The sequence below is a fragment of the Rhea pennata genome, chromosome 6 (genome assembly GCF_028389875.1).
Source record: "Rhea pennata isolate bPtePen1 chromosome 6, bPtePen1.pri, whole genome shotgun sequence".
Lineage (NCBI taxonomy): Eukaryota > Metazoa > Chordata > Aves > Rheiformes > Rheidae > Rhea > Rhea pennata.
The window spans coordinates 10,542,497-10,564,989 of record NC_084668.1 but is presented as its reverse complement, the minus strand read 5'-3'; the positions used below and the strand labels follow the sequence as shown (position 1 = coordinate 10,564,989).

General features: G+C 46.9%; 1 protein-coding gene across 1 annotated transcript; it reads left to right on the top strand.

The window, feature by feature from the left end:
- The first annotated feature begins 1,342 nt into the window (after positions 1 to 1,342).
- On the top strand, positions 1,343 to 20,488 carry SCTR (secretin receptor). Its single transcript, XM_062578476.1, is given in 14 exon segments — positions 1,343 to 1,474; positions 1,477 to 1,572; positions 4,565 to 4,691; positions 7,759 to 7,869; positions 11,839 to 11,942; positions 12,253 to 12,350; positions 13,328 to 13,460; positions 15,371 to 15,524; positions 15,614 to 15,674; positions 16,252 to 16,321; positions 18,697 to 18,788; positions 18,885 to 19,023; positions 19,244 to 19,285; positions 20,312 to 20,488. Coding segments are annotated over 14 exon segments (1,536 nt in total).
- Positions 20,489 to 22,493: the final 2,005 nt, after the last annotated feature.

Genomic DNA, 22,493 nt, shown 5'->3' with positions numbered 1-22,493 from the left:
GCCGTGTATGGGAAATGGTATTGCAATTCAGAGATCCTAAGGGGACACACAGAGCTGGAGTTCTGGGGTGGGAGCAGGCATGGAAGAGAGGACAACACTCCCTAGAAAACCAGGATTGCTTCATATTTCTGCACACTGGATGATTTGCTCAATCCAGCGAGTGATTTTCCATGCACAAATAACAAGCCAGATGTTTTACCCCTGTGGCCATTGGCTTTACAGATAGATCTGAAGAGTGAGCCCTGAACAGACAGGGAGTGCAGACCTGAGTCTTGAGGGAGCTCATCTCACCACAGTTGACCCAAGTCCAGGGTGATGGTAAATTGGAAAAGACGGTAAAAGATGTTTGAAGACATTTTACTTTACCTGGAGATGGGAGTACTCTGAGGATGGGCACTAGCACACAGGCAAACCTCGGCTCTTTTTGGAAACCATGTTCATTACTGGTGTGTGATCCCTGTGCTACAAGCGAACTTGGCAAACACAGGTTTTGGAGCGCCCACGATGGCAGCTGAGGGCCCACAGCCAGTGTAAGCACACGGCCGCTGTACAAGAGCTTTCCATAGATATAAAACTCACTGAAATGCAGAGCGTTGTGCTGCCAGGGAAGGGATCTGCTGAAAAATATGGGCAACCCTAGAGGGCTCCAATCTACACCCCACCACGAGCTACCGCAGGGACCTGAACGCGATGGCAGCTTGCAACCTGTAGCATCCGAACCACACGCAGCTTGGCCATGTCCCTGGATGGTGGGTGAGAAAATGGAGTCCAGGGAGCACTTGGAGTCTTTTCTGGCAGGGGTGAGAAGAGCAGATCCTCTTTTGCCTTTTCTCTGAGGTCTTCCCCCGATTCTGGTGTGACGTGGGTGCCGGCTGCTTTGCTCGGCCCCGGCTGGGTGGCAGTGCTGGTGACAGGCTCTGCTCCGCCGCCTCCTCCAGCCTCCCGATTGCCGGCGCGCGGGGACGCGTGCTCGCTGCGGGAGGCGTGTGCAGAGCCTGCATCGCGCTCCTCAAACCCCGCTGCCCCGCAGGGCGCTTCTCCCCGGCTGGGACCCCGGTCTGCGTGCCGCGGTCGTGCCCGTCGCCCCGTGATAAATCACCCCGGCCGCGGTGGGGCTGACATCTCACGCAGGAGCCCGGCGCGGCCCCTTATCGTGGGAGCGGGAGGAATGGTCGTTCCCCAGCGACACGTGGTGATAACAGTGATTAACAGCTGCTCGCAGCCCACAGCAGGAACATACTCGGCAGAGGGGCCATTAGTCTGGGACAGGAGGCTCCCGTGGAGGGGGAGGAGAGCGCGGGGGGGGGGGCGGACGCCAAGCGCGGGGGTCCTGCCGCCTCTGATGCTCCTTAGGGCTCTGCAGCTGCAGAGAAACATTGACTCAGGATGGTCAAAGCTTTCAAGGAAAGAACGCTAGGAGGGAAAGGGATGGAGTGAGCAATCGGAGAGGTCCTCTGGGGAGCGTATGCCACACTGCCCGGTGGCCTCTGGGGCACGAGGGCTGAAGGAGACAGACTGTGGCTGACGATGTGGACCATCTGGGTGATCATCTTCTGGATTTCAACCCTCCTGGTAGGTGCCGAGAGCTGTTTATTCCCAACTGCATGCAATCACATGCTGCATGAGTAAATGCACCTCCTTTACCTGAAGTGGTGGCATCTTTGTTTCCAAAGGTCTATATATGAGGTGAGAATCTTTTATTTTTATTTTTATTTGTGCTTCTGCTGCTTCCTGCACTGATTGGCAAGTGGTAGGTGCTTGGTGCCTCAGTTTCCGCATCTATTCAAAGAGAGCAGTGTCATGAACCTGCTTTTCTTACACAGCAGGTTGTAGGACCTGATGCAGTTTGGAGATACCCGCCACCACTAATGCCTCACTTGACTCAGACCGAAGCAGTGGAAAGGCGCTTGAGCCACAGATTTTGGGTTCCTTTCCTTTACCTTCATCACTCCCCTGGGAATTTATGCAGCAGATGGTTCTCACTCTGCTACTCCTGTGTTGCAGGCACTCAGACTGGTTGGGAAGGATAGTGCAACCTGGGCTGTGATCACTAAGCACTAGTCAGCTTATTTAGATTTTGAAAAATGTACATTAAGTAAAATTATCAAGAAATACGTCCACCTTGGGTGTGAGAACGTGGGAGAGGGTCAAACTCTCCGCCGGTGAAAGGAGTCACTGTTCCATTGCAACTAATAGGAAAATCAATTTATTTGTCCTGGTAGGGATTTGATTCAATCTCTGGGAAAAAAAAGAACTTTGCTTGGGTGCTTTGATTGCCCAGTGAATGCATTTTGAAAACTTTTTTTTTTCCTTTTCATCATCTTTCACAATAAAGCAGTGCGCTATTTTTCCTGTCATTTTGCTTCCTCGTTCCGCGGCGCTGCCCAACGGACCGTCCGAGCAGATCTCTTTGCTCGGGGCTGCTCTGAGAATGCCTCCTTCTCCTTGTTTTTTCCTAGACCTTCAAATACATATTCGGATTATGGCACGTGCTCTGGTAGCCTTTGTTCTCCGTTAAACCCCCACCTTAAAATCAAAACACCAACCTCCAAGTTAAAATGGCCATGAATTCCGTGGCTGCCAGTTCCAGTTATATCAAATATTATAGAGACCCGTTCATTGCACGGGTTAAAACATGTAGGTGGCTCTTGTTACCAATACCTTGAATGGCAGATTTCTACGCACTCGGGACATATCCATGCAACTATTCCTGCTTGGAATGGTTTTGACATGAGTGCCCATTTCCCACCGGCAGCCGGTGGCTCCTGCTTGCCCCGAGCACAAAATCCTCTCGCTCGCGTGTCTGTTGCCAGAGAGCGGCGGCGATCTCGCCGTTCGCCAAGTGAAGGAACAAAGTAGACTTCCTAAATCTTTTCAAAACCGAATCTTTCTCGGGACCTTCAGTTCTTCAAAGGAAATGGTGTCCACAAGATATATATGCTTCTTTAAGGTGACAAATTCTCCTGCTTCTGAGATCATTAGTGATGTGATTGCTAACATTTGTATTTACAGATGTTCAGCACCATCCTGAACAACCCACACGCACGCCAAAGCAGTTTTGTCAGCCACTTTGAATGCTCAAGACTATTTTTTAAAAAATATTTTCAGTGTAACTTTTAGAAATTTGAGATCTAACTGTTGCATTTGTTTATGAGTTCTGAAAAATGTATTAAATCCCATTTACTGTTGGTAATGAAATATATAACAACTGAGAGTGATAAACAATACTCAGGGAAAGATCAGACTTTGCTCAGAAATATAAACTGCAGCATACTTCCAGCTGAAATGAGTGGGATTTTAATCATTCACGTCTGCTAGACTAAAAGTTAATACATCTTTACGGGCTCAATCGTAGAGAAGTTACTAGTCCTCACTGCAAAGTTCTCAGTGACTATTCTCTCCCAAATCCAATCTGAAAGTGGTCACAATTTTCACAAGATTTATTAGGTTGAGTATTAATATGACTCTGTCATGGTAACTTCTTATAACATATATATATGAAAAATTTCCATCTGATACTTTTCAAATAATTCACTCTACTTGCCTTTAATCTTTTACATGTGTGTGTATGTGTATATATATGTACATATATACTCCTTAGTGGGAGTTTATAAAGATTTTTTTTGTTGCTAATGAGGGAGAAATTAACTAATTTATTATAATGGAAACCTGGTGGCATCTAGTACTTGTGTTGTCACAAGTTATGGAAACTGGAAAAATAATGAAGGTATTTTTCCCTGTATATTGCTTGCAAGTTGAAATACCCCAGGTGCTGGAGGAACGTGTCATCAGTATAAACACTGCAAGACTTAACCACTAGGACCTTGTCCTACAAATCATTTTGCAGTGATTTTTAATGTATGCCATTTTAATGGTCGTTAACTGTTTTGTACATTAATTTTGGTCTAGTTACACATAATATAAACTGCATATTTAATTGCTACATCAGGGCTGAGTTAAGACTAACATTTTTCCTGTGCCTTGTGAGGAAGGAGGATGGAGAAAGACACAAAGGTGAGTAAATGTACTTAGGACCAATCTTACCATTAGTTTTCTTGCAAAAATCTCAGCGAGCTTCTGCTTTCACGCTGGCTCCTGTGGCTTCCTGATCCGTTGCAGCAAACTAGATTTTGGTGGTCTGCAACCAGTGGAGATTTTTGGCCAGGTTTGCATAACTTGCTGGTTTTATGGTTTAAGAGTGCTGGAGGTGAACGATTTGTTTGCTATTTTCCTAGGAGAGCCCAGCAGAGCCCTGGATGCTTTTGCAGTCTTTGGGAGCAGCATCTGGGTCATGTGCTGCACTGAGCAAGCTAACAGACTTGTTTCTCTCAATAGAATATCAGCAAATGGGAGAAGGCAGTAACTCAGTCTGTGCTTGCCTACTACTACAGCAAAAAAAAAGAGGGGTTCAATTTGGAAAAGTAAGTGTATTCCAAGGAAATTTTGCCCATACTCAGCTGACAAGATTACATGGAGAATGTGAGTGTAAGAAAGGCAAATCCTGTGGGGGGGGGAGCATAAGTTTTAAGAGAAAGAGTGACTCCACTACTTTTAAAATTTGCAGATCAGAGCTGTCCCGCCTGTCTGTGACCTTCTGAGCGTCCTGAAAAAGGAGGAAGAAAACTGTGCTGAGATTCTCTCCCTGGAAGCAAAGAATAGGACATCTGAAAATGATCTGCTCACGGGTTCAGGTAAAGGGCGAATGAATGTGCAAGGTAAAAACTGGTCTTAAGTGAACTGGGTGGCTTCAAGATCTGATATCCCCACATGCCTTCCCATCGGAGGCATGCAGCATGCATGAATCTCTCCCTTAGGAGCAGTAAAACAGGTAAGATCTGTTATAAAGCTCTAAAAGCAGTATTTTGACCTTCCTGTGACAGCAAATAATAGAGCCATATGTATCTTTTAACTCTTGCATGCACCTTCTAATGCAGCTGCTTGACTGCAGTTGTCACCACTGGAGAGCACAGACGAGTGACTGTAGCTTCTCTGTGAACTGAGTGTTAGCCCCCGCAGGCAGGGTCTTTATGGACCCTTCCATGTCCTGGCCAGCGTGGAAGGGCAAGGAGCTCCCGTAAGAGATGCTGAGTGCAGGGCATCCCTGCAGAGACCAGTTGCCGCAGGGAGCGAGATGTGCAGCTTCCGCCTGCTTGCGAAGCCTTCCTCTCCGGCAGAGAGAGTGGAAGATAGAGACATTTCACCAGGACCTGGCCCGAGGGCAGGACTCAGAGTGAAGATATATTGCCTGCTTTCTTAGCATGCCGAGCAGTTTCCTATCTGTGTTTTCTCCCCAAGCCTTGCAGGCTGGATGGTTTGCCACTGCAGGTTGACAGACATTGCAGAATTCAGATCTGTCTCTTCGCATATGAGCAGTTTGATTACAGGAATAAATCAATATTGCTTGTTTCTTTCTCTATTGCCCTTCACCGAGGAGGAGGGTGGTTTCAGGCAGTGATGCAGTTTGACAACCCAGCAGTTTTTCCCACTCTGATGCCCTGACACAGGCGTGATGTTGAACTCTGCCTTTCCTCTGTGCCAGGGCACTGAAGATATGTGTAAACTAAACCTCACCGGGGGGAACAAGCACTAGCATTTGCAGGCAGTGCCATTTTATAGATGGTCTCATTTCATGTCAGTCAAATAGCAGCCCTCAGTGGAGACTTAATCTAGTTTTAACTTGGATGCAAATCTCAAAAATTCTGCTGAAGTAACTTTGTTACTAGAAAATTTAACATAGGAGGACCCTACCCTCTGTGCCTCTTTCCTCAAATCTATGGAAAAGGCTTTAAATATATCGGGCTTTCCTTGAGAAAGCATTTCCAACCGACATCAACATTGCTCTATTAGTTCCATAAATTGGACCAAACACGACACAGCGCTGTGAGATCAGGACTACACTCGCAGCAACCAGCTTTGAGCTGAAAGTGGCCAGAGCGAGGGGAAGAAGCTGGCTGAGCCCCTAGCCACCTCTGTAGCTATGCAAACAAACCTTCCTGCAGCAGCGAAATCCCAGGAAAATAAGCAGAGTCAGGGTTCTTCCCACCCCAACATCATAATTTTGCCAGGGTTTTCTGTGTGTCGAGTCTAATTCGGGGGCTTTCTGCCAGTGCTGTTGGCATGAAGGTCTGAGAAGCCAAACACTACACCAGAGCTAGGCATAAATATCACCCAAGGCGATGTTTTGTTTGCAGTTAAACTATATTGCTTTGAAATAAATGGTTACCAAGTCAGATAAACACTAGCATAGGGAGGGCACCAGAGCTGAGATACATTGGCTGTGAAAAACCTCCATATTTCCAGGTCCTATTACTGTTGTGCAGGAAGAAATTGATATGTTTCTGGAAATGAAAATATATTTGTCAGACTGATGGAACCTGGTCTTGCGAAGCACAAAGCATATGAGGAGGGTGCTCAGCACTTCCTCTGTTGGCTCTCAACGAGGGTCCAAGGCATTCAGCACATGCTGAGACCTGGCTTAAGGGTGGTCCTGGGTTGATAGAAGGGGTATCAGCTTCCCTATTAACACCCCCAAAGCCTAGATTCATCCATGCCAGCTTCATGTAGCTGAGCAAGATGCTGAAGCTGAGCTTGCAGTTGTACTGTGCTCTGTTGGTCATCAGCACCCTGATGTGCTGCAGGTAGCAGCAGAAGACAGGAAAGTCAAGCCAAGAGCTCAATCACAAAAGCCTTACTCACCCGCCCTCCCCCTGACTACAGGAAGGCATCAGAATAAACGTATTCTTGATAAAAGCAACCCCTGCACTTATATGAGGGAAACTGGTTGATTCTGGGCAGTGTCTGGCAGGCCTCACAGCTGCCAGAGGCCTTGGGACAAGAGATGGTGCAGTGAGGACAGCTAAACCATATATTTGCACCCGAAGAGATCAAGGCAGTACTCCAGATTCAATGGCAGCTCCGAGACATGGTCTCCAGCACGAACATCTCACTGTTGGAGGGCTAGCCTTGGAAAGAGTAACATCACAGGCAGATTTTGCAGAACGTGGGAGTGAATCCACGTTTTCTCCTGGCCTGTAACTGTGCTGGTGTTCCCTTTCTAGTCACAAAGGCTGCAAGAGCTGAGCAAAATTTTGCTCTCCTGAGGCAGAAAAGCCATTGACTGCTATGGCCAAGCCCACAGTGATCCATTGGTCTTATTCGCTCTAGCACAGTCTTAGCATAATGAAAGAGATGATGAAGTGTAAGATTATTTGTGATGGTATAAGGGTGACATCAATACAGTACATCTCTGCTCTTTCTCTAGTATCATTCTGAAGCCACTTAAACCCTTGGTCATGTTGTGTCTTTTTGTATTTATACAAGGATTATGTAGGGAAAACACCAGGCTGACTCCAAATGGAAGTTTTAGAAAGGTTGAAATCTGAGCTAAAACAGGCACATCCAGTTTCTTTCAACTTTACATGGTCATTGATTAGTTATCAGAGGAGAGACTGGTAACCAGGGCCCTAATGAAAGGCCCACCACAGCCCAAGGTCCTCTTTATCCAGCTAATGGAGACCAGTGAAGTTAAGAACCAGACTGGGACAGTCCTTGAAACTGTTGGGTTTGGTTTGAAGCAAGCAGGACTTCTCTCCCATCCAGGTCTCAACAGATCTATTCTCTCCCATCCAGGCCCCAGGAGGTCTCAAAAGGACCTCTTCTCTCCCATCCAGCTTGCTTCTCAGAGTAGCGAGTGTCATTGTTCCAATAGCTCCTTGGACCTTGGTTGATGTTCCGTGGTGTTTTGCTGTTGCCTCCTAGGCAGATGTGCTGGCATGTGGGATAACATGAGCTGCTGGCCTTCATCCACGGTGGGACAGACTATCAACGCTCACTGCCCCAAATTCTTCCAAATGCTGACAGGGAAAAAAGGTAACATTAAAATTTGCTTTTCTTACCTTTTTATTATTATTATTAAATGTGATAGTCACAAAAATGCTGCTGTCAGATCCAAACTCCAAGTGAAATTCTGTCCCTGCTTCTTTTAAAAAACCTGATGGCCCCTTTGCAGCTCCTTTCACAACACTAAGCTAAAAGAAGGAGAGCCTGGAATTAAGCTAGCTAGGTGTTTTAAAGTTCATTTTTCTTAGCCAGGCTGAGACAGGTGTGGGAAGTAACTGCTATCCTAAAAAGCAGCTTTTTTAGCATGGTTTCTTAGGGGAAAGAGTTTTTTCACTCAGGCTCTGTGTTTCTGCATTTCTGTCTGTCTTTCTCCTTCTAATGAGCCAGAGGTTGCTTTCAGAAGAGCTTGACAAGGGGTAAAAGTTTACACAGAGTTAAGTCTTACAAGTTTTTGGCAAAACAGGTGGTCAGGTAGGGGGCAAAGATCCCTTTTGTGCCTCCATCAGGAGAAAATCTGCGGGAGGGTTTTCATCCTTTAGCCGTGGCAGATCCAGCACGAAGGAGAGGCACAAATCTGCAGGAAATCCGCTTGCATTAGCCCTGTGGCTCACTGAACTGCTTATTTGGAAAGAGATGGGCTTGGGCAAAGTTTGCTGTCCGTTCAGTGAGTTTCCTAAGCCGGAAATTAAGTGAAATTTATTCCTAATGTAGTACAGTAATCATGAACTACTAAGTAAGAATTTCTGCCTGCTTTCTGTTAATTTCTATTTTTTAACAACACCTGAGCAATGTGCTTACTTTTCTCTTTAGTGAGTTAATGATTCAAGTCAGAAGAGGGTTCTGTGTTCTTTGGATATAGAGCATGGATTAATGAGGCCAGTGCATCCAGAAAAGCAGCCAGCTTCTTCTTAGGGAGGGAGGATCAGAAGACAAAGTATTAGCTTGTCTAATAAAGATTAGATAAGTAAGAGAAGTATTTAGGGCTCTTCAAAATCAGACACGGAGCATTTAGTTTAAAAGACATACTATGCGACTGTAGATACACACAAACACTAGCTGCCTGTTGAAAAATATAATCTGGTGCAAAGATAGAGGGTAAAATATACAAAGCCACGCTCAAAGCCATCTCTTTGGCGTGTCCTTGCAAGTCCTGAGCGTTGGGCCTTAAACGCATAATAACGCTGTTGGTTAAACGCATCCGGGCTGGTGCAGCCGCTAGAGGGACCAGCTCGCTGCCTCCGGCCGGCAAAGCGGCCAGCGCGCCCTTGCAAAAGCACCGTCCGCGGAGGAAAACAGCAATTTGCTCATCCAAAGGTCATCACTAGACATCCAGCGTGCTCTGCATTATCGTCGAGAGAGACAGCCTAACAGCTTTAAACTTCAGCTGCCCTCCCTTATCGAGCAGTCGAGAGCTGAGCTGCTTCCAATAAGACGTGACAAGCGATCAAACCAGAAACCCAAGACATGGTCCGCTGGCATTTACATTGTATTTCAGTCTCTGCATCTGGCATTTTGGGTCAAAGTCAACAATAGTTTCTTCTCATTCTCACGGTCACATTCTCTGCTGATTTTATACTGTGGCTAGCTTGTGAGTCATGCATTTAATTTCTGTTACAGTCCCTGCCCTCTTTTAAGCAATTTGACGGAAAAAAATGATTTGTTTGCTTGAAAGAAAAGCAAAAGTTTTCTTTCCTTGCCACTTACAAAGATGTGCAGCCACAAATGGCAAAGATCCATATGTTAAGGGATGCAGATAGGGCTGAGCCCAACCTCTGGTGTCAAGGCTGTTGTGCTTTGGGCTGAAATCTATACTAGCATGTGCTGCCCAGACTGCCTGGCCCCTTCCCACATAATGGCCCAAAGGAAAAAAAAAAAAAATGGAGCCGGATCGATCTGAACGGTACTGAAGTTCAGACCCAGACCTGTCTTGGACATGAGATGAGGAAAGGTGTGGTAGCCGTGGGGATGAGAAGGCCACCTCAGATGGCCTCAGTCCACTGCTGTTGCGCATCCCCCTTGCCTGGGCAGCTCTGAAAGCCTCTGGGGCACCCACAAACCTGGGGTACCAACCACCAGATGGGCTGTAGGCTGTGCAGCTGCTCCAAGCAGAGCGTGTCGCGGGTTGCCCCAGCCTGTACGTTGTCTGTAGCAACTAGCACTGTTGAAATTGTGCTCGTGCCCTTGAGTGCCGCACACCGTGCGGTCTCCTGTGCTTTGCCTGTAGTGCAGGTGCAGGCACGCACCAACGCACAGCTTCACCTCATCTTCCTTATCTTCTCTGGTCCTCTTTGACACTCTTAGACAAGTTCAAGTTACAGGCATGTTTACAAGTCCTGCATTCTGCTCTAAGTGTGTCTTTGGCTGAAGCTGAAGCGGAGGATTTGCCACCACGCCGTTCCCTGCTGGATGCCAGGCAGGCTGGAGAAGGGGTGACAATGGGTCAGCTTTGTCTCTTCCTTGTGTTATTGCCGTGCTGCAGCAGGGTATGGAAAACATGGTTCAAAAAACAATCCTGGCCCTTTCAGGGATGCTAAGCTGGAACAAGATGTTCATAAAAGCATCAGAAAAATAGCCTGACACTGGCACACCCAGAGCTCATCCTCCTTGGAGATCACAGCATGTTTGTTGTGCCTTGCCTTTTTTTCAGAGGTGAGTCCAAATCAAGTGCAGACATGCTGTCAGGTCACCAGAACTAGCCCAAAGGTAGCAGGAGTCCTGACTCCATCCTGACAGTACCAGCAGGGCTCCAAAGAGTATAAACCAGCGCCGAACGCGGCACTGCGTACGCCTCTCTGGTCCCTCAGCACTGCGGGGATTATTTGCAGGAACAGGATGCCACAGAGTCCCTGCGTTTGCAGCTGAACGTGCATGCAAAGACAGATCTCTCCTTGTGGTGCTTTCTGGGAAGACTTCAGCTTAGGGCTGCTGATTCCTGGCCTTCTCCAAGGCCTCACTGCTATTGCCATCACTGCAGCAGAGCCAGGATTTCACTCCGTATTTTCAAAGGGTGACTCCTACACAGGCAGGTGTGATTAGGACAGTAGGCAGTGGGTTTATTTCTTGGCAAAAGTTTCTCTTCCCTTCACCCATAACCTATAAGCCTGTTAAGGTCATTTTCTCCCAGTCAGGCTGTAAGTTTTCTTCCACTATTAACACCTAACATGAATGTGGACATGTTCAAACCTGTCATATTTAAGCCTGGGCAGCCATCTCACTCAGCTTCAGGGGTCTAAAAGTCAGACATCTAAGAGTGAGCTAAGGTTCCCTGGTATCATATAGAGAGAAGTGAGTTGGACAAACTGACCCACTTTACCCAAGAATTTACTTTTCGAAAGTCTCACCTTAGTGAGGTGAATCCCATGCTAACCTTTAATTTGCCAGTAAGCAAGGAAATCAAAGTGTTGTCCAGACCTGGCTGTGGAGGCCAGAATTTTAGTTTTTCATTTAAATCGCACCAAAAAGCTGTACCTTTTAAGTACAAAATCAATGAAGCAATGAGAAATCACTCGGTGATAGTAGAGTGCCTGCAGCACCCTGGTGTCCAGCACACTGGCTGCTGACCAGCTAACGATTTGTGTTATCTTCAGACTACGACAAACCACAGTACTGATACCTGAGTGAGGAGGACGTTCAAGAGAGTGTCAGGTTTGCCTAGAGTCACAGTCTGTGATTCACCAAGTCACGTGTTTGCTGATCTTGGAGCACTGGCCAAAAAACACCAGATGTACTGAACAGTGTTATTTATGTTGCAATTAATAAAAACACATCCATCACAGTCATTCCTGAGATGGCAAACAATAGTACGACCCACACAAGTACACTGGACAAATACCAACATAACTTACTCAGCTGCATTTCACTTCCAGTTATGGGGTGTGCGTTGCCTCGGGGGGAAACACTCCTTCTGCTCCTGCAACACCCCTCCACTGAGGAGAAAAACCATGCAATTGGAAAGGATTACACCTGGTTCTGTCCTTTTTTTTTGTTGTTACCATGCAGGTTTTGTCTATCGGAACTGTACTAGTGAGGGTTGGTCAGCCCCATATCCAAGACCTGATATCGCCTGTGGTTACAACGTAGATGACACTGCGAACGAGGCAAGAGTGAGTCTGAGTGCGTGCGACTGTAGATCCTTGCTCCAGGGCCTGGAGGGAGGGATGTTATCAAACTGTTAAAGAGAGATTGAATAATGTCGTGACTGAAGGAGGACAACCAGGTGGGGCTGTGAGTATAGGTGTTCTTCAGCGTAAATGCTTCCAAAAGGTCAGAATGGGTTACTCCAGGGCAAAAGCAAAGCAGCTGTTTTTACGAGATAATTCATTTGTAAAATAGTAAGGAGCACCCTTCTCTTGGTATGGGATTATTTTTGCTAGATAGTCGAAGATAAAAATGTGAATGTATGTTCCTCTGCAGCATTCCTATTTCATAACTCTGAAGACCATGTACACGGTTGGATATTGCACCTCCCTTGTGACACTGTCGATAGCTTTAGTGATCCTGGCCTCTTTCAGGTGAGGAGAAACAAGCACTTGGTCAGGGCCTCTGATCACTCCTGGCTGACACAGTTGGCTCTCAGGACAAGTTAAAATGAAAGTATTACTGATAGATTTCAAAGAAATCAGTGCTGGGAATCATCTCTGAGCCTGTCTCCCAGCAAGTGGCAAGGCTATTCCTCATATTGTGATCTCCCATGTTTTACAAGATCTAGCTGAGCCTATTTCACAGGGTGGAGTTTGCACTACCTCCCTGCTGAGATTTTTCCCTGATTTCATCGTCCCTGTGGGCAGAATATCTCCCCCCAGTCTGCCTACTGTTCTTTTCTCCACTGTAAACTGTGGCTAAAACTGCTCTTAGTGGCACTGCATTGACTTTTGTGAAGATGTTGCAGGTTTACAGCAGTGTGACTGAAAGCAGATTAGCTCCATGCGCCCTTACTACCTGGAATTTGCACTTGTCTGCTTATTCAGTGAAATGATTTTCCCTTACACTAAATACCAGGGGAGATCCTCCAGTCAGAGGAACTTTAACTACTTTGCAAATTAGTCTTGAGCCTGGAAGTCCTTCAGACACAGATAATTTTGGGGAAATAATACAAAAAATGTTGCAGGCCTAAGTGTACCATGCAAATGAACCAAAGAAATTCACGCAGGTCTGGATAACTAGCAGCTGTTTGGCTTCATGATGCTTCAGAATTGAAGGGGGAAAGCTAGACCAAGCATATCAGTGTGAATTCTCAAATTTTCTGGCAACATCACGGGGTTTTTTTAGTAGCTAAGTGGAGCAGATGTAACTTTAGCTTTTTAAGGTCTTCTCTAGGGCACTCCTCTTTAGAAATTAATTACTCTTCCTCTTTTAGGCAGGAAAACTGAATGGTCTTACTGTGTCAGTTCAACATTAGTAAGCACTGAAACCTGATGTTTACAGCAACAGGCTGTCTGCTTTTTTCTAGGAATATAACTTCATAGGCTCTCTCTCTTTCTTGGCACAGAAGACTTCGCTGTACAAGGAACTACATCCACATGCATCTGTTCATGTCGTTCATCCTGCGAGCCTCATCAAACTTCATCAAGGACGCCGTTCTGTTTTCCTCTGAAGACACGAATTACTGTGGGGTGTACACGGTAATCCTCTCACTTCCAACTTCCTCTGCACCTCACTTTTCTGGCAGGATTCAAGCTGTGGTTAGAGTGCGGGGAAGGAAACTTCCATGCTAGCTCTCTGTTTGACATAACAGGTTATGGGAGAGGAAAGGTATGCCCTGTCCCTTCCCTGCCACTTTGCCCTGTGCGTTGGTTTGTCCACGTGGATCTTTCACGTGCTTGGATCAGAGCTGGGCCTTGAAGCTTCTCTCCCAGGCAGCCAGAAGTGCTTGGTGACACATGCTGGCTCCCTGTGGTCACGAGTTGCTTGAGCTCCACCATGATGTCACTCTCTGACATGCAGATTGAAGTGTTGAAGATTTCCCTGTTGGTGTGGGAGCTGGGGGTCTGCATGGATGAGGGGAGGTGTGAGGAAGTGAAAGAAGACATGCCTGGAGCATCCTAGGCACACAAAAATCCAGGCACAGACCTTCCCTGGTGTGGATGCCTGTGTGCAGGTATCTACCTTCCCATTACAGTCATTGGAGCAGAGAGTGCATCCAGTTCAGTTTGAAGTGGACATCTGTGTTCACTGGCTTGAGCGCATTGACCAGAACTCTGCAGAAGGCAGCGGGAGGCCAGCACCTTAATGAAGAGCCACCTAAATGCGAGTGGTTCAATCTGGATGTTGAATCTCCCATATCGTGGGTCTTCACTGCTGCAGCTCCCATCCCAACCCCACATTACTGCCAGCCACTTCTGGAGGGAACGATGTCTCCCAAAGAGCATGTCCCATGCTCATCCAGCCTCCCTCCACAAATCTGCCACAAGCGGGGGGAGCTAAAGCCCCTGCGAGCCCCACAGGGCTGCCGGATCCTCCCCATGTGCTGTGGCCAAGCTGGGCAAGTTGTGATAGTCATTGCGCTGTGAAGTCAGTCGTGCACTCACCAGGCTTAGGCACCACTGCGGGGGGACATGGTGTAACCCAGGCAGCCACTGGCCTTTTCCCACCTTTGCCTCTTCCAGCTAGTGTTGCATCTGGAAGGATTTTACTACCTTTGCCCAGGCTTTCCTCGCGTCCAGCAGCCCGAGCAGCTCAGATATTTCTGTGTACACAGGATACGCCAGTGGGGTGGGGATTCTTATATGGCTGATAGGTCCTGGTAGATAGGGCTTGCAGGGAAAGTCAGGTAAAACAGGTAAAACATTGCTGACATACTACAATTTGAGAGCTAATAGTAAGATACAGAGCGTGGAAAAGAAACCTCCTAGATTTTGAAGGAATTTTTCCTTTTTCTTTCTATTGGTGACAAAATACCTTGAAAATGTTAGGGAGGGGACTGGAAGCCATGTTCAGTGTTCTAAAACCAAAGATAAGAATTAGGCAGGGAGGAAGGCACAAAATAGAAAAGGGCTCTTTTACCCCAGTTTTGCTGATGTTTTGTTACCAAATAAGAAGTTTGGAGGGAATTATAATTTTGTTTTTGTCAATCATTCTTCTTAGGAAAAAAATCTGCAAAATACATTTCACATGCTCCACTAAGCTTATATTAATGCTACTGATACTAATAAGGTAGTGATAGTAAAACTCTTGTAAATGAGAGAGTAACCCAGACCCATGTATTCTTGACACATTCAGCCTTTGTTAGTGAAACAGCTGATTAATGTACTCACCCCTGCCAGCTCTGGTACCCACCTTTGGTATTTACACAGTCTGTATTTTTGCCTCTATGTCCTTGAGGGCCCAGTTCCAACTAATACGATCAAGATGCTTGATCTGTGACCAAATCCAGGGTGGTACTGCAGCTATGAGATCACTCTGCTCTCCTGTCACCAACTTAGTCCCCCAATTGTCATAAAATTGCTATTTGCCAAGACTTATTGACCATCATCTCTCTGTAAGAAAATAGATGGAAACAGAAGCACAAGTTAATTCTACTCTGTTTCCCCAGGCCGGATGTAAACTCACGATGGTCTTCTTTCAGTATTGCATCATGGCTAACTACAGCTGGCTTCTCGTGGAGGGGCTGTACCTCCACGCTCTCCTGGTCATTTCTTTCTTCTCAGAAAGGAAGTTCCTCTGGTGGTTCATCGCCCTTGGATGGGGTACGATGGTCTCCTTTCAGTAAGAATAATTATTGGATTGTACTTTTGGGATGGATTTATGGAACAGTAACTAGCTTTTCCAACTGCAGGTACTCCAACCGTGTTTGTTGCGGCATGGGCCATGGCTAGGCAGCTCCACGAAAATACAGGGTAAGCTGGTCAGAGGAGGGAGGGTTGTGCTCCGTGCAGGAGTGCGTAGCCCCACCACGCACTTGCAGTCTGCTCTGTGGGTTTCCTGCTCATTTGTAATTGCTGGTTGCCAAGCAAACCAAATGCCATTTAACTGGGCTGCAAACCTGGGTCCCAGCGTGGGCAGATCCCCATGCTGGTGGGGAACATAGGTCCAGCTGGCCAATCTGAAGAAGAATCTCAAATCCCTGTAGCATTTTCGTGGATGGGAGATGGTCTCCAAGTATGAATTTAGCCCATGACTGTTTCAACATCCGCATTTGACTCTGTGATCAGTGCAACTTTGCTCCCTTCACCCCTCCCTTCCAAACTTTTGAGAACCGGTGGTACTTTGAAGGCAGGATACAGTTTTGTTCAGTGCAGGTTGACAGTTTTCTTTCATAGTTTTATTGAAATGTTGTACTAGCTGAGTGGGAACAGGCAATTAGTTTTGTAAAAGAAGGAATCAAGTCCTGCCTGAAGTGCCAAACAGATTAAACCCTTTGAAAAGATGCCAGTGTTTTGATAACTGAATGCACCTTCCCTTCTGTTTTTACAGGTGCTGGGACATTAACACTAATGCCAATACCTGGTGGATCATTAGAGGCCCTGTAGTTTTGTCTATTTTTGTAAGTCTTTTCTGGGATAAGCACATTCAAACTGTATTTTCAAATACGGCAAAGGCAGAGATCATCTACTCAACATGCTTTAGAAGTGTGTTAATGAAGTGATCTTAGGCCGAGCTGGTACGACACACAAATTACTGCTTAAGCAACTTTTGCTCAGCAGGATTTAGTCAGTAAGTAATGCCCCGGGGCTAAGTTCACAAGGAAAGCTAGAGCATCCTCCCAAGAAGCTAGAGTCTGGAGAAGATCAGGTTTCTACATCCTGTTGATTTCATAGGATCGGAGCTGGCCTGTAGAAGCTTGTTTTGGACTGTTTCAGGGAAGTCTCCGGAAGAGAAACAAATGGCTGCAGGTTTCAGTTTTTCAGCACAAAAGCCTTTGTGTCTCCCAGTCACTGCCTCTCTCAGCAAAGCCAAAACCTACCAGACTTATACAACCATTAGTTTTTGATTGCAGAACTGAAAGCAGCACAGGGGCTTCAAGCCCCGTGTGTTAGTGGATTGCAATTATGCTATAAAGCATTTCTCGCTGAAATGAGCCATAGGCAGAGAAATTCAAGGTGAAGCTCCTCAACACGAGGCAGTAGCGATGTAAAGAACAGTAAAGAATTATAAAGAAATAACACTCAACCCCAGTGATTTGAGCTTTTGTTGTTGCTCATTTTTATAGCCTTAGGTAGGAAGGGGCTGAAGCCTGTCCCTGATGACAGTTGTTTTGCCCAGGTGTGATGCTCTGGGGTAGACCTCCCTGCAATGATCCATCCAAAGCCCCGGTGCAGAAACATGCCACCTGCTAGTTATGCTCTACTAACCTGCTGACACCCCCAGTGAGAACATGCAAGAATTCATGGAGGTTTTCTTGTAGCCAGGAGGAGCTGCTGTATTTGAAAAACATAAATTACAACCATAACCGTTGCAGGATCTCTTGGTAACCCAAACAGCAGAGATGTTGCACTGAAGTTCTGCTCCCATTTACCACCATGCAGACCTTCGTCTCCCCTGAGATAAGCAGAAGACAATCACACAAGTGATTCAGAATCAAGGTCATGGGATCACAGTGTTTATTTCTCTTAACGAAACAACCCTTATGCTCTAGGAGCCAGTCAGCAATATTTAAATTCCAGTCAGACCTGGAAGTTCTGCAAGATGAAAACCACAATCTTAAAGCATCTTTCAAGGGCCACCCTCTATCCCTTTCTAAATTCCCACAAAATACTGATTGCATCTAGCTTAACTACTCAAGGCAGGAGCAGGCTGCATAAATCTGCCTCTTCTGCTGAAAAAGGCTCTTCTCAAGCCCATAGCCACAAAGACAAACAAACAGTTAAAACTTGCAGAGTTGAGATCTTATCTCTTTATTCCTTACAGCACGTAATCCTTAGCAGTTCAAAGGGCAGAAAATGCAAACTGATAAATTCTTTTGTGCTCTTGGACTAACCTTCCCTGGCTAACCTTCCCCGCTGTTGTGCCCACGGGCAATTCGTCCCAGCAGGAATCCCACCCTCCCTCCTTCCCAAGAGTTTCCTTCAGCAGCAAGACGCCCAGTGCTGCCTCCACTGGTCATGCCTGACTGCTGGGTTAAAAACCCAGAATCCTCAAACCTTCCCCCAAACCCAAAATATTTACTGTCCTTCCTTCGTGTTCCTCCCTAGACTCACTTAGCTCAGGGAAACCCACGGCCTTGGTGTCCTTCTCCGATACGCGCAGGCCTGCAGCTCAGCACCGCGCCGTCACGGTGGCACCGCCGAGCACGCCCAGGGAAGAGTTAAAAGCCGGCGTGGTGCAAGCCCTTGCGAAAGGCTGCTCAGGTGTGCAGTTCAGCCTCTCTTCCTCCGTGCTTGAGCTGCTTTAGCGAGAAAGGTGCCCGCAGCCTGGCTCCGGATACTCCTGCACTTTGCCTGGGAGGTCAAATGGGCAGAAGCAGCTCTAGCCTCACCTGCTCCCCAGCCCAGAAGCAGATCGATATTTTTATCTGTTTTCCACCCCTAGAGAGGGGGAAAACAGAAAAGGAAGAACTATTTAAACCCTTGTCCCTTGTCATTTTTAACTACCTAGCCTTCATCCAGCAACACAGTGTTTCTTTCAACAGGGAACACACAAAACTTGCAACCATCTCTGTTAGCAAGAGGCAGCGCTGGTGCCTTCTCCTTTGCCGGCAGCCCGTGGCGCCGGTTCCCTGCAGCCAGCGGCAGCCCCCAGATCGGCGGGTCCTGCGACGAGGGCCGCGGCACACCGGCGCGGGAGCGCGGCCCCTGCCTGAACCGCAGCGGCTGGCTGCGTTGCTGGCACCAGCTGCCTCGCTGCTCCACGCGCTCTTACTCTTCCTTTTGGTTCCTGCTGTTCCCCCCCCCCCCTTCCTTCCTTTCTTTTCCTTTGCAGATTAACTTCATTCTTTTCATCAACATTTTAAGAATTTTGCTGAGGAAGCTCAGCTCACCTGAAGGAAGGAGCGGTGATATCAACCAGTACAAGTACGTCCTTTGCACCGTGCCTTTGCACAGCAGGGGCTCATCTCAGTTCCTCTCGCCCCGTTGTGCAACGGCTTTTCCCTGTGTTTCCATTCGCAGGAGACTTGCAAAGTCAACGCTCCTCCTCATCCCGCTCTTTGGGGTTCACTACATCGTCTTTGCTTTTTTTCCTGAAGATGCAAGTAGTGGCATGATGGAAATTCAGCTGTTTTTTGAATTAGCTCTTGGATCATTTCAGGTAATATCTGACAGTACTCTTTTCTGAAAATAAGAGCCTCATTCATACCTCACACAACAGAGTTACAACAGCAAAAACAAGCTGTTCAATCTCCTTTGCAATGTCTTATCTTAATTTAAAAATCAGAACTGCAATTCTAAATCTATGACCATTTTATATATATATATATATATATATGTATATATGTATATATATGTACTTATATATTTATGTCTTGCAGGGTTTTATCGTGGCTGTACTTTATTGTTTTCTTAATGGTGAGGTGAGTTTTGTGCACAGAACATGCTCTTTTATTGCTCAAGCATGCGTCAGTAGTCCGTAGGATATGTTCTCCAGTGAATTACCCTGTGCTCTATCTGCCAGTTTGCTCCCCAGCTCATCGTCACTCCTGAAATTCCTCCCAGACCTGGCAAGCCTAAATCACTGTATGCCAAATGCAAACTTTGTCTCTCCATGATTTCAGCCCTCTGCTCAATCAGATGGTGTTGTTTCTTTCTGGGAACGGGGAGCGGGATTAGCCTCCCACACACAGTCACACTGAAAGTCAGAGACGTGTTCTGCATATGATGCTATTAGCTCTCATCCCATATCTGTTTTCTCTGACCCTGTGAATGGGAATTTATCAAAAGCTGCATGGAGTCCAGTTCATTGGGATTTATCATGTAAATCCTTGGGACAGGGACCGTTTCCATGCTTGTCCCATGATAACCCGCTCACCCAGAGGCCTGGGCTAGAACTGGTGTTCTGAAATGCTGCTGCTATAGGAGGGGGGAAACATTTTCCAGCCCTGCGATACCCTGAGATTTTTGAATTGGAAGGAAAAGAAAAATGTTAGTCCCTAAAGACTAGAAGAAAAAGTTACTTTGAAGTGGGGGTGGGTTTGAGATACTCTGAATGGTGCTTGAACATACGAAAAGAGAGTTTCAAAAAAAAAAGTTGCTTTGAACAGAAAATCTGTAGTGTCAGGAAGTGCTATATTTATAAATAAAATAAAAATCCTGGAAAAATCTTAACCAGACACTTCCAAAGGCCAGCTAGTCTCTGTGAGCAGTTTCAACATCAATTAACACTTCTAATTGGAAAACCAAGTCAACTGAGAAGTGTGTAACAACAGTATGACCAGAAGTGACAAGAGCCGGGCCCTACCCTCAGCCCTCAAACTAGGGATTAAGTATATAAACCCAAACTTTGGCAAAGGTAGCCGCCTCTCCTCTTCCCCTTGGACTGCGCGCTGCGTTGCGGGGCTCCAAGATCAGCTCGCTAAGTATTTTGCGACCTTTCTACCCAGGTTCAGCTGGAAGTGCAGCGCAAATGGAGGCAGTGGCACCTGAGCAAGCACTTGCGGCAGCCGCTGAGCACCTCGGCCACCAGCGGGGGAAGCAGCTTGACTCAAGTGATGCACGCGGCGAGGTCCAGCCCGCCGGAGCGCGGGAGAGCGGCCGTCCGGAGGGCGAGCGCGCTGTAGCGGCCGCCGCGTGCTCCGAGGACGCCGCCGTCCTCCGACGCGTCCCGCGAACTGCGCTGGGACGCTCGGGCATGTATCCGAGAGCAGAACTTGGCCGGAGATCAGCTGCTCTTGAAGCACATCTGTTCATCCGTATCCTGTGCAGCTCCGGAGTTATTTTGCAGAGCAAAATGGGCCAAAATATTTTGCTCGTCTTTGGGTTTCTGGCTGCAGTCATTTGTGTTTTTTTCCACACCAATATTTTCAAGCTGCTGTTTCTACCTTTCATTTTTCGCGTGGCTCCCTTCCAGCTTGTTTCAGGCTAAGCCGTGCGTGTGATTTTTTAAGATGTTTTGTATTTCTTCTTCTGTTGAAGCTGGGAGGATATTCAGCTTTGCAAGATGAAGGTTACGTGCCAAACTTTAACGCGGCCCTAAAATTTACCGAGATTCAAAACCTGGCTGCTGTGGCGGCGGAGGCCCGGCCGAGCTCCCTCCTCCCCGGCTGCGAGTCTGGGCTCCGGGGGCAACGGCCAGCTCAGAAAGTTTTCTTCCCCCCTCGCCTGCTCTAACGGCAGAAACCGCAGAAATAACAGTGGTCTAATGTGGATTTGTATCAGTTTTTGAAATAGTAAAAGAGCCATTATAGCAAATTCCAAAGGTGGCCAAGAAAACCCTGGTAAGATGACGCTTCACTATTTTGTCTGTATTTCTGAGATTTGTCCAGCTAGTCTTTGAAGGGAAAACACTGAAAGCCCTTGGGACATTTAAACCTGAATTGAACTGGATGGTTGAAAGTGTCTTGTGAAAAACACTGCTATATTGGCAGGCAAAAATCTCTCTCAAGTACGTGGTAGTACCCTGTCACAAGGTATTTGAGCTTCTGCTACAGCTTCTACTACAGCTTTAGGTTTTTAAGGATAGGATTGTTAAGCAAATTCTCCTGGTTTGAGCTGCAACAGGATAAACAAGTTCAGCCAGCAAAAGCAATCAAATCTAGTACTTAATTCTGTATCTTTATTTCCCCAGTTGAGGCAATGCCTGCCTGGCTTTCTTGAGGAGCGAACAGAAAGAAAGCGGGTTTTATCACGCTTCTCCCTCCCGTTCCCCCACGAAGCGCTGGCCAGACGGCGTTCCCCAGCCGCTGCCCAAACCACTCAACACGCTCATAGAGCTCCTCGGCGTAGTCCTGCTGTTTTACCAGAAGTAAAGCATGTAGAGAAATTTAAAGGATGCCTTCAAAGTTAAATCACCTGCCAAGGAGCAGATGTTGACTGCTGTGATCAACCGGGTTTTAAACTGCAAGTTTAAGGGCAAGAAAAATAATTTTTTCTTCCCCTGACCTGCTTTCCCTCAAGTCTGGATAAAAACTCTTGCTGCTTGCAGATCCTCCCAGCTTCTGAGGAGGTCACTCGGGCCCAAGGTATTTAGCAAGTCAGATACTTCCAAAAAGATACAGTCATCAGCCTGATTTTCCCTCTGGCCTATGAAAGCTAGAAGATGACCAACAAGAGCAGGGAAACAGTACATCTGCTCCCTGTCTGAGAATTAAACATTTACCAGTAAGCCAAAGCAGCTGCTTGTTTTAAACACAGGTGCCTTCTTACTGCATTAATGAAGAAACGTAGATGAAGAGATCCAATAAGGTGTAATTAAGTAGGCCTGATGCAATTATCTGCTGTTGCACAAGCCCGGGGAAGAGCTTAGTCTGGGAGCGTGGCGCAAGGGCTGCGCCTGGCAGCCCACGGCTGGGTGCAGCCCGGGCAGAGCGCGGTGCCTGTTTGTACAGAAATCCTGGGCAAGTGGGGGGACCATACGCTCTGAAATAAAAAGCTCTTGATTTTCTTTCTTTTTTTTTTTTTTTAATCAATGTTCAAGCATAAACTATTGGCTTAGAGGGTCATTTTGATTGTGCTTGACCCGCCTGAAAGCAAGGGAAGCGTCCCCAGATCCCACCTTACCTGTTCAGGCATTTACTGCCCAGGCAGCGAGTGCTGCCCTGGGTTGTCCGACGAGCCGAGTCTCCG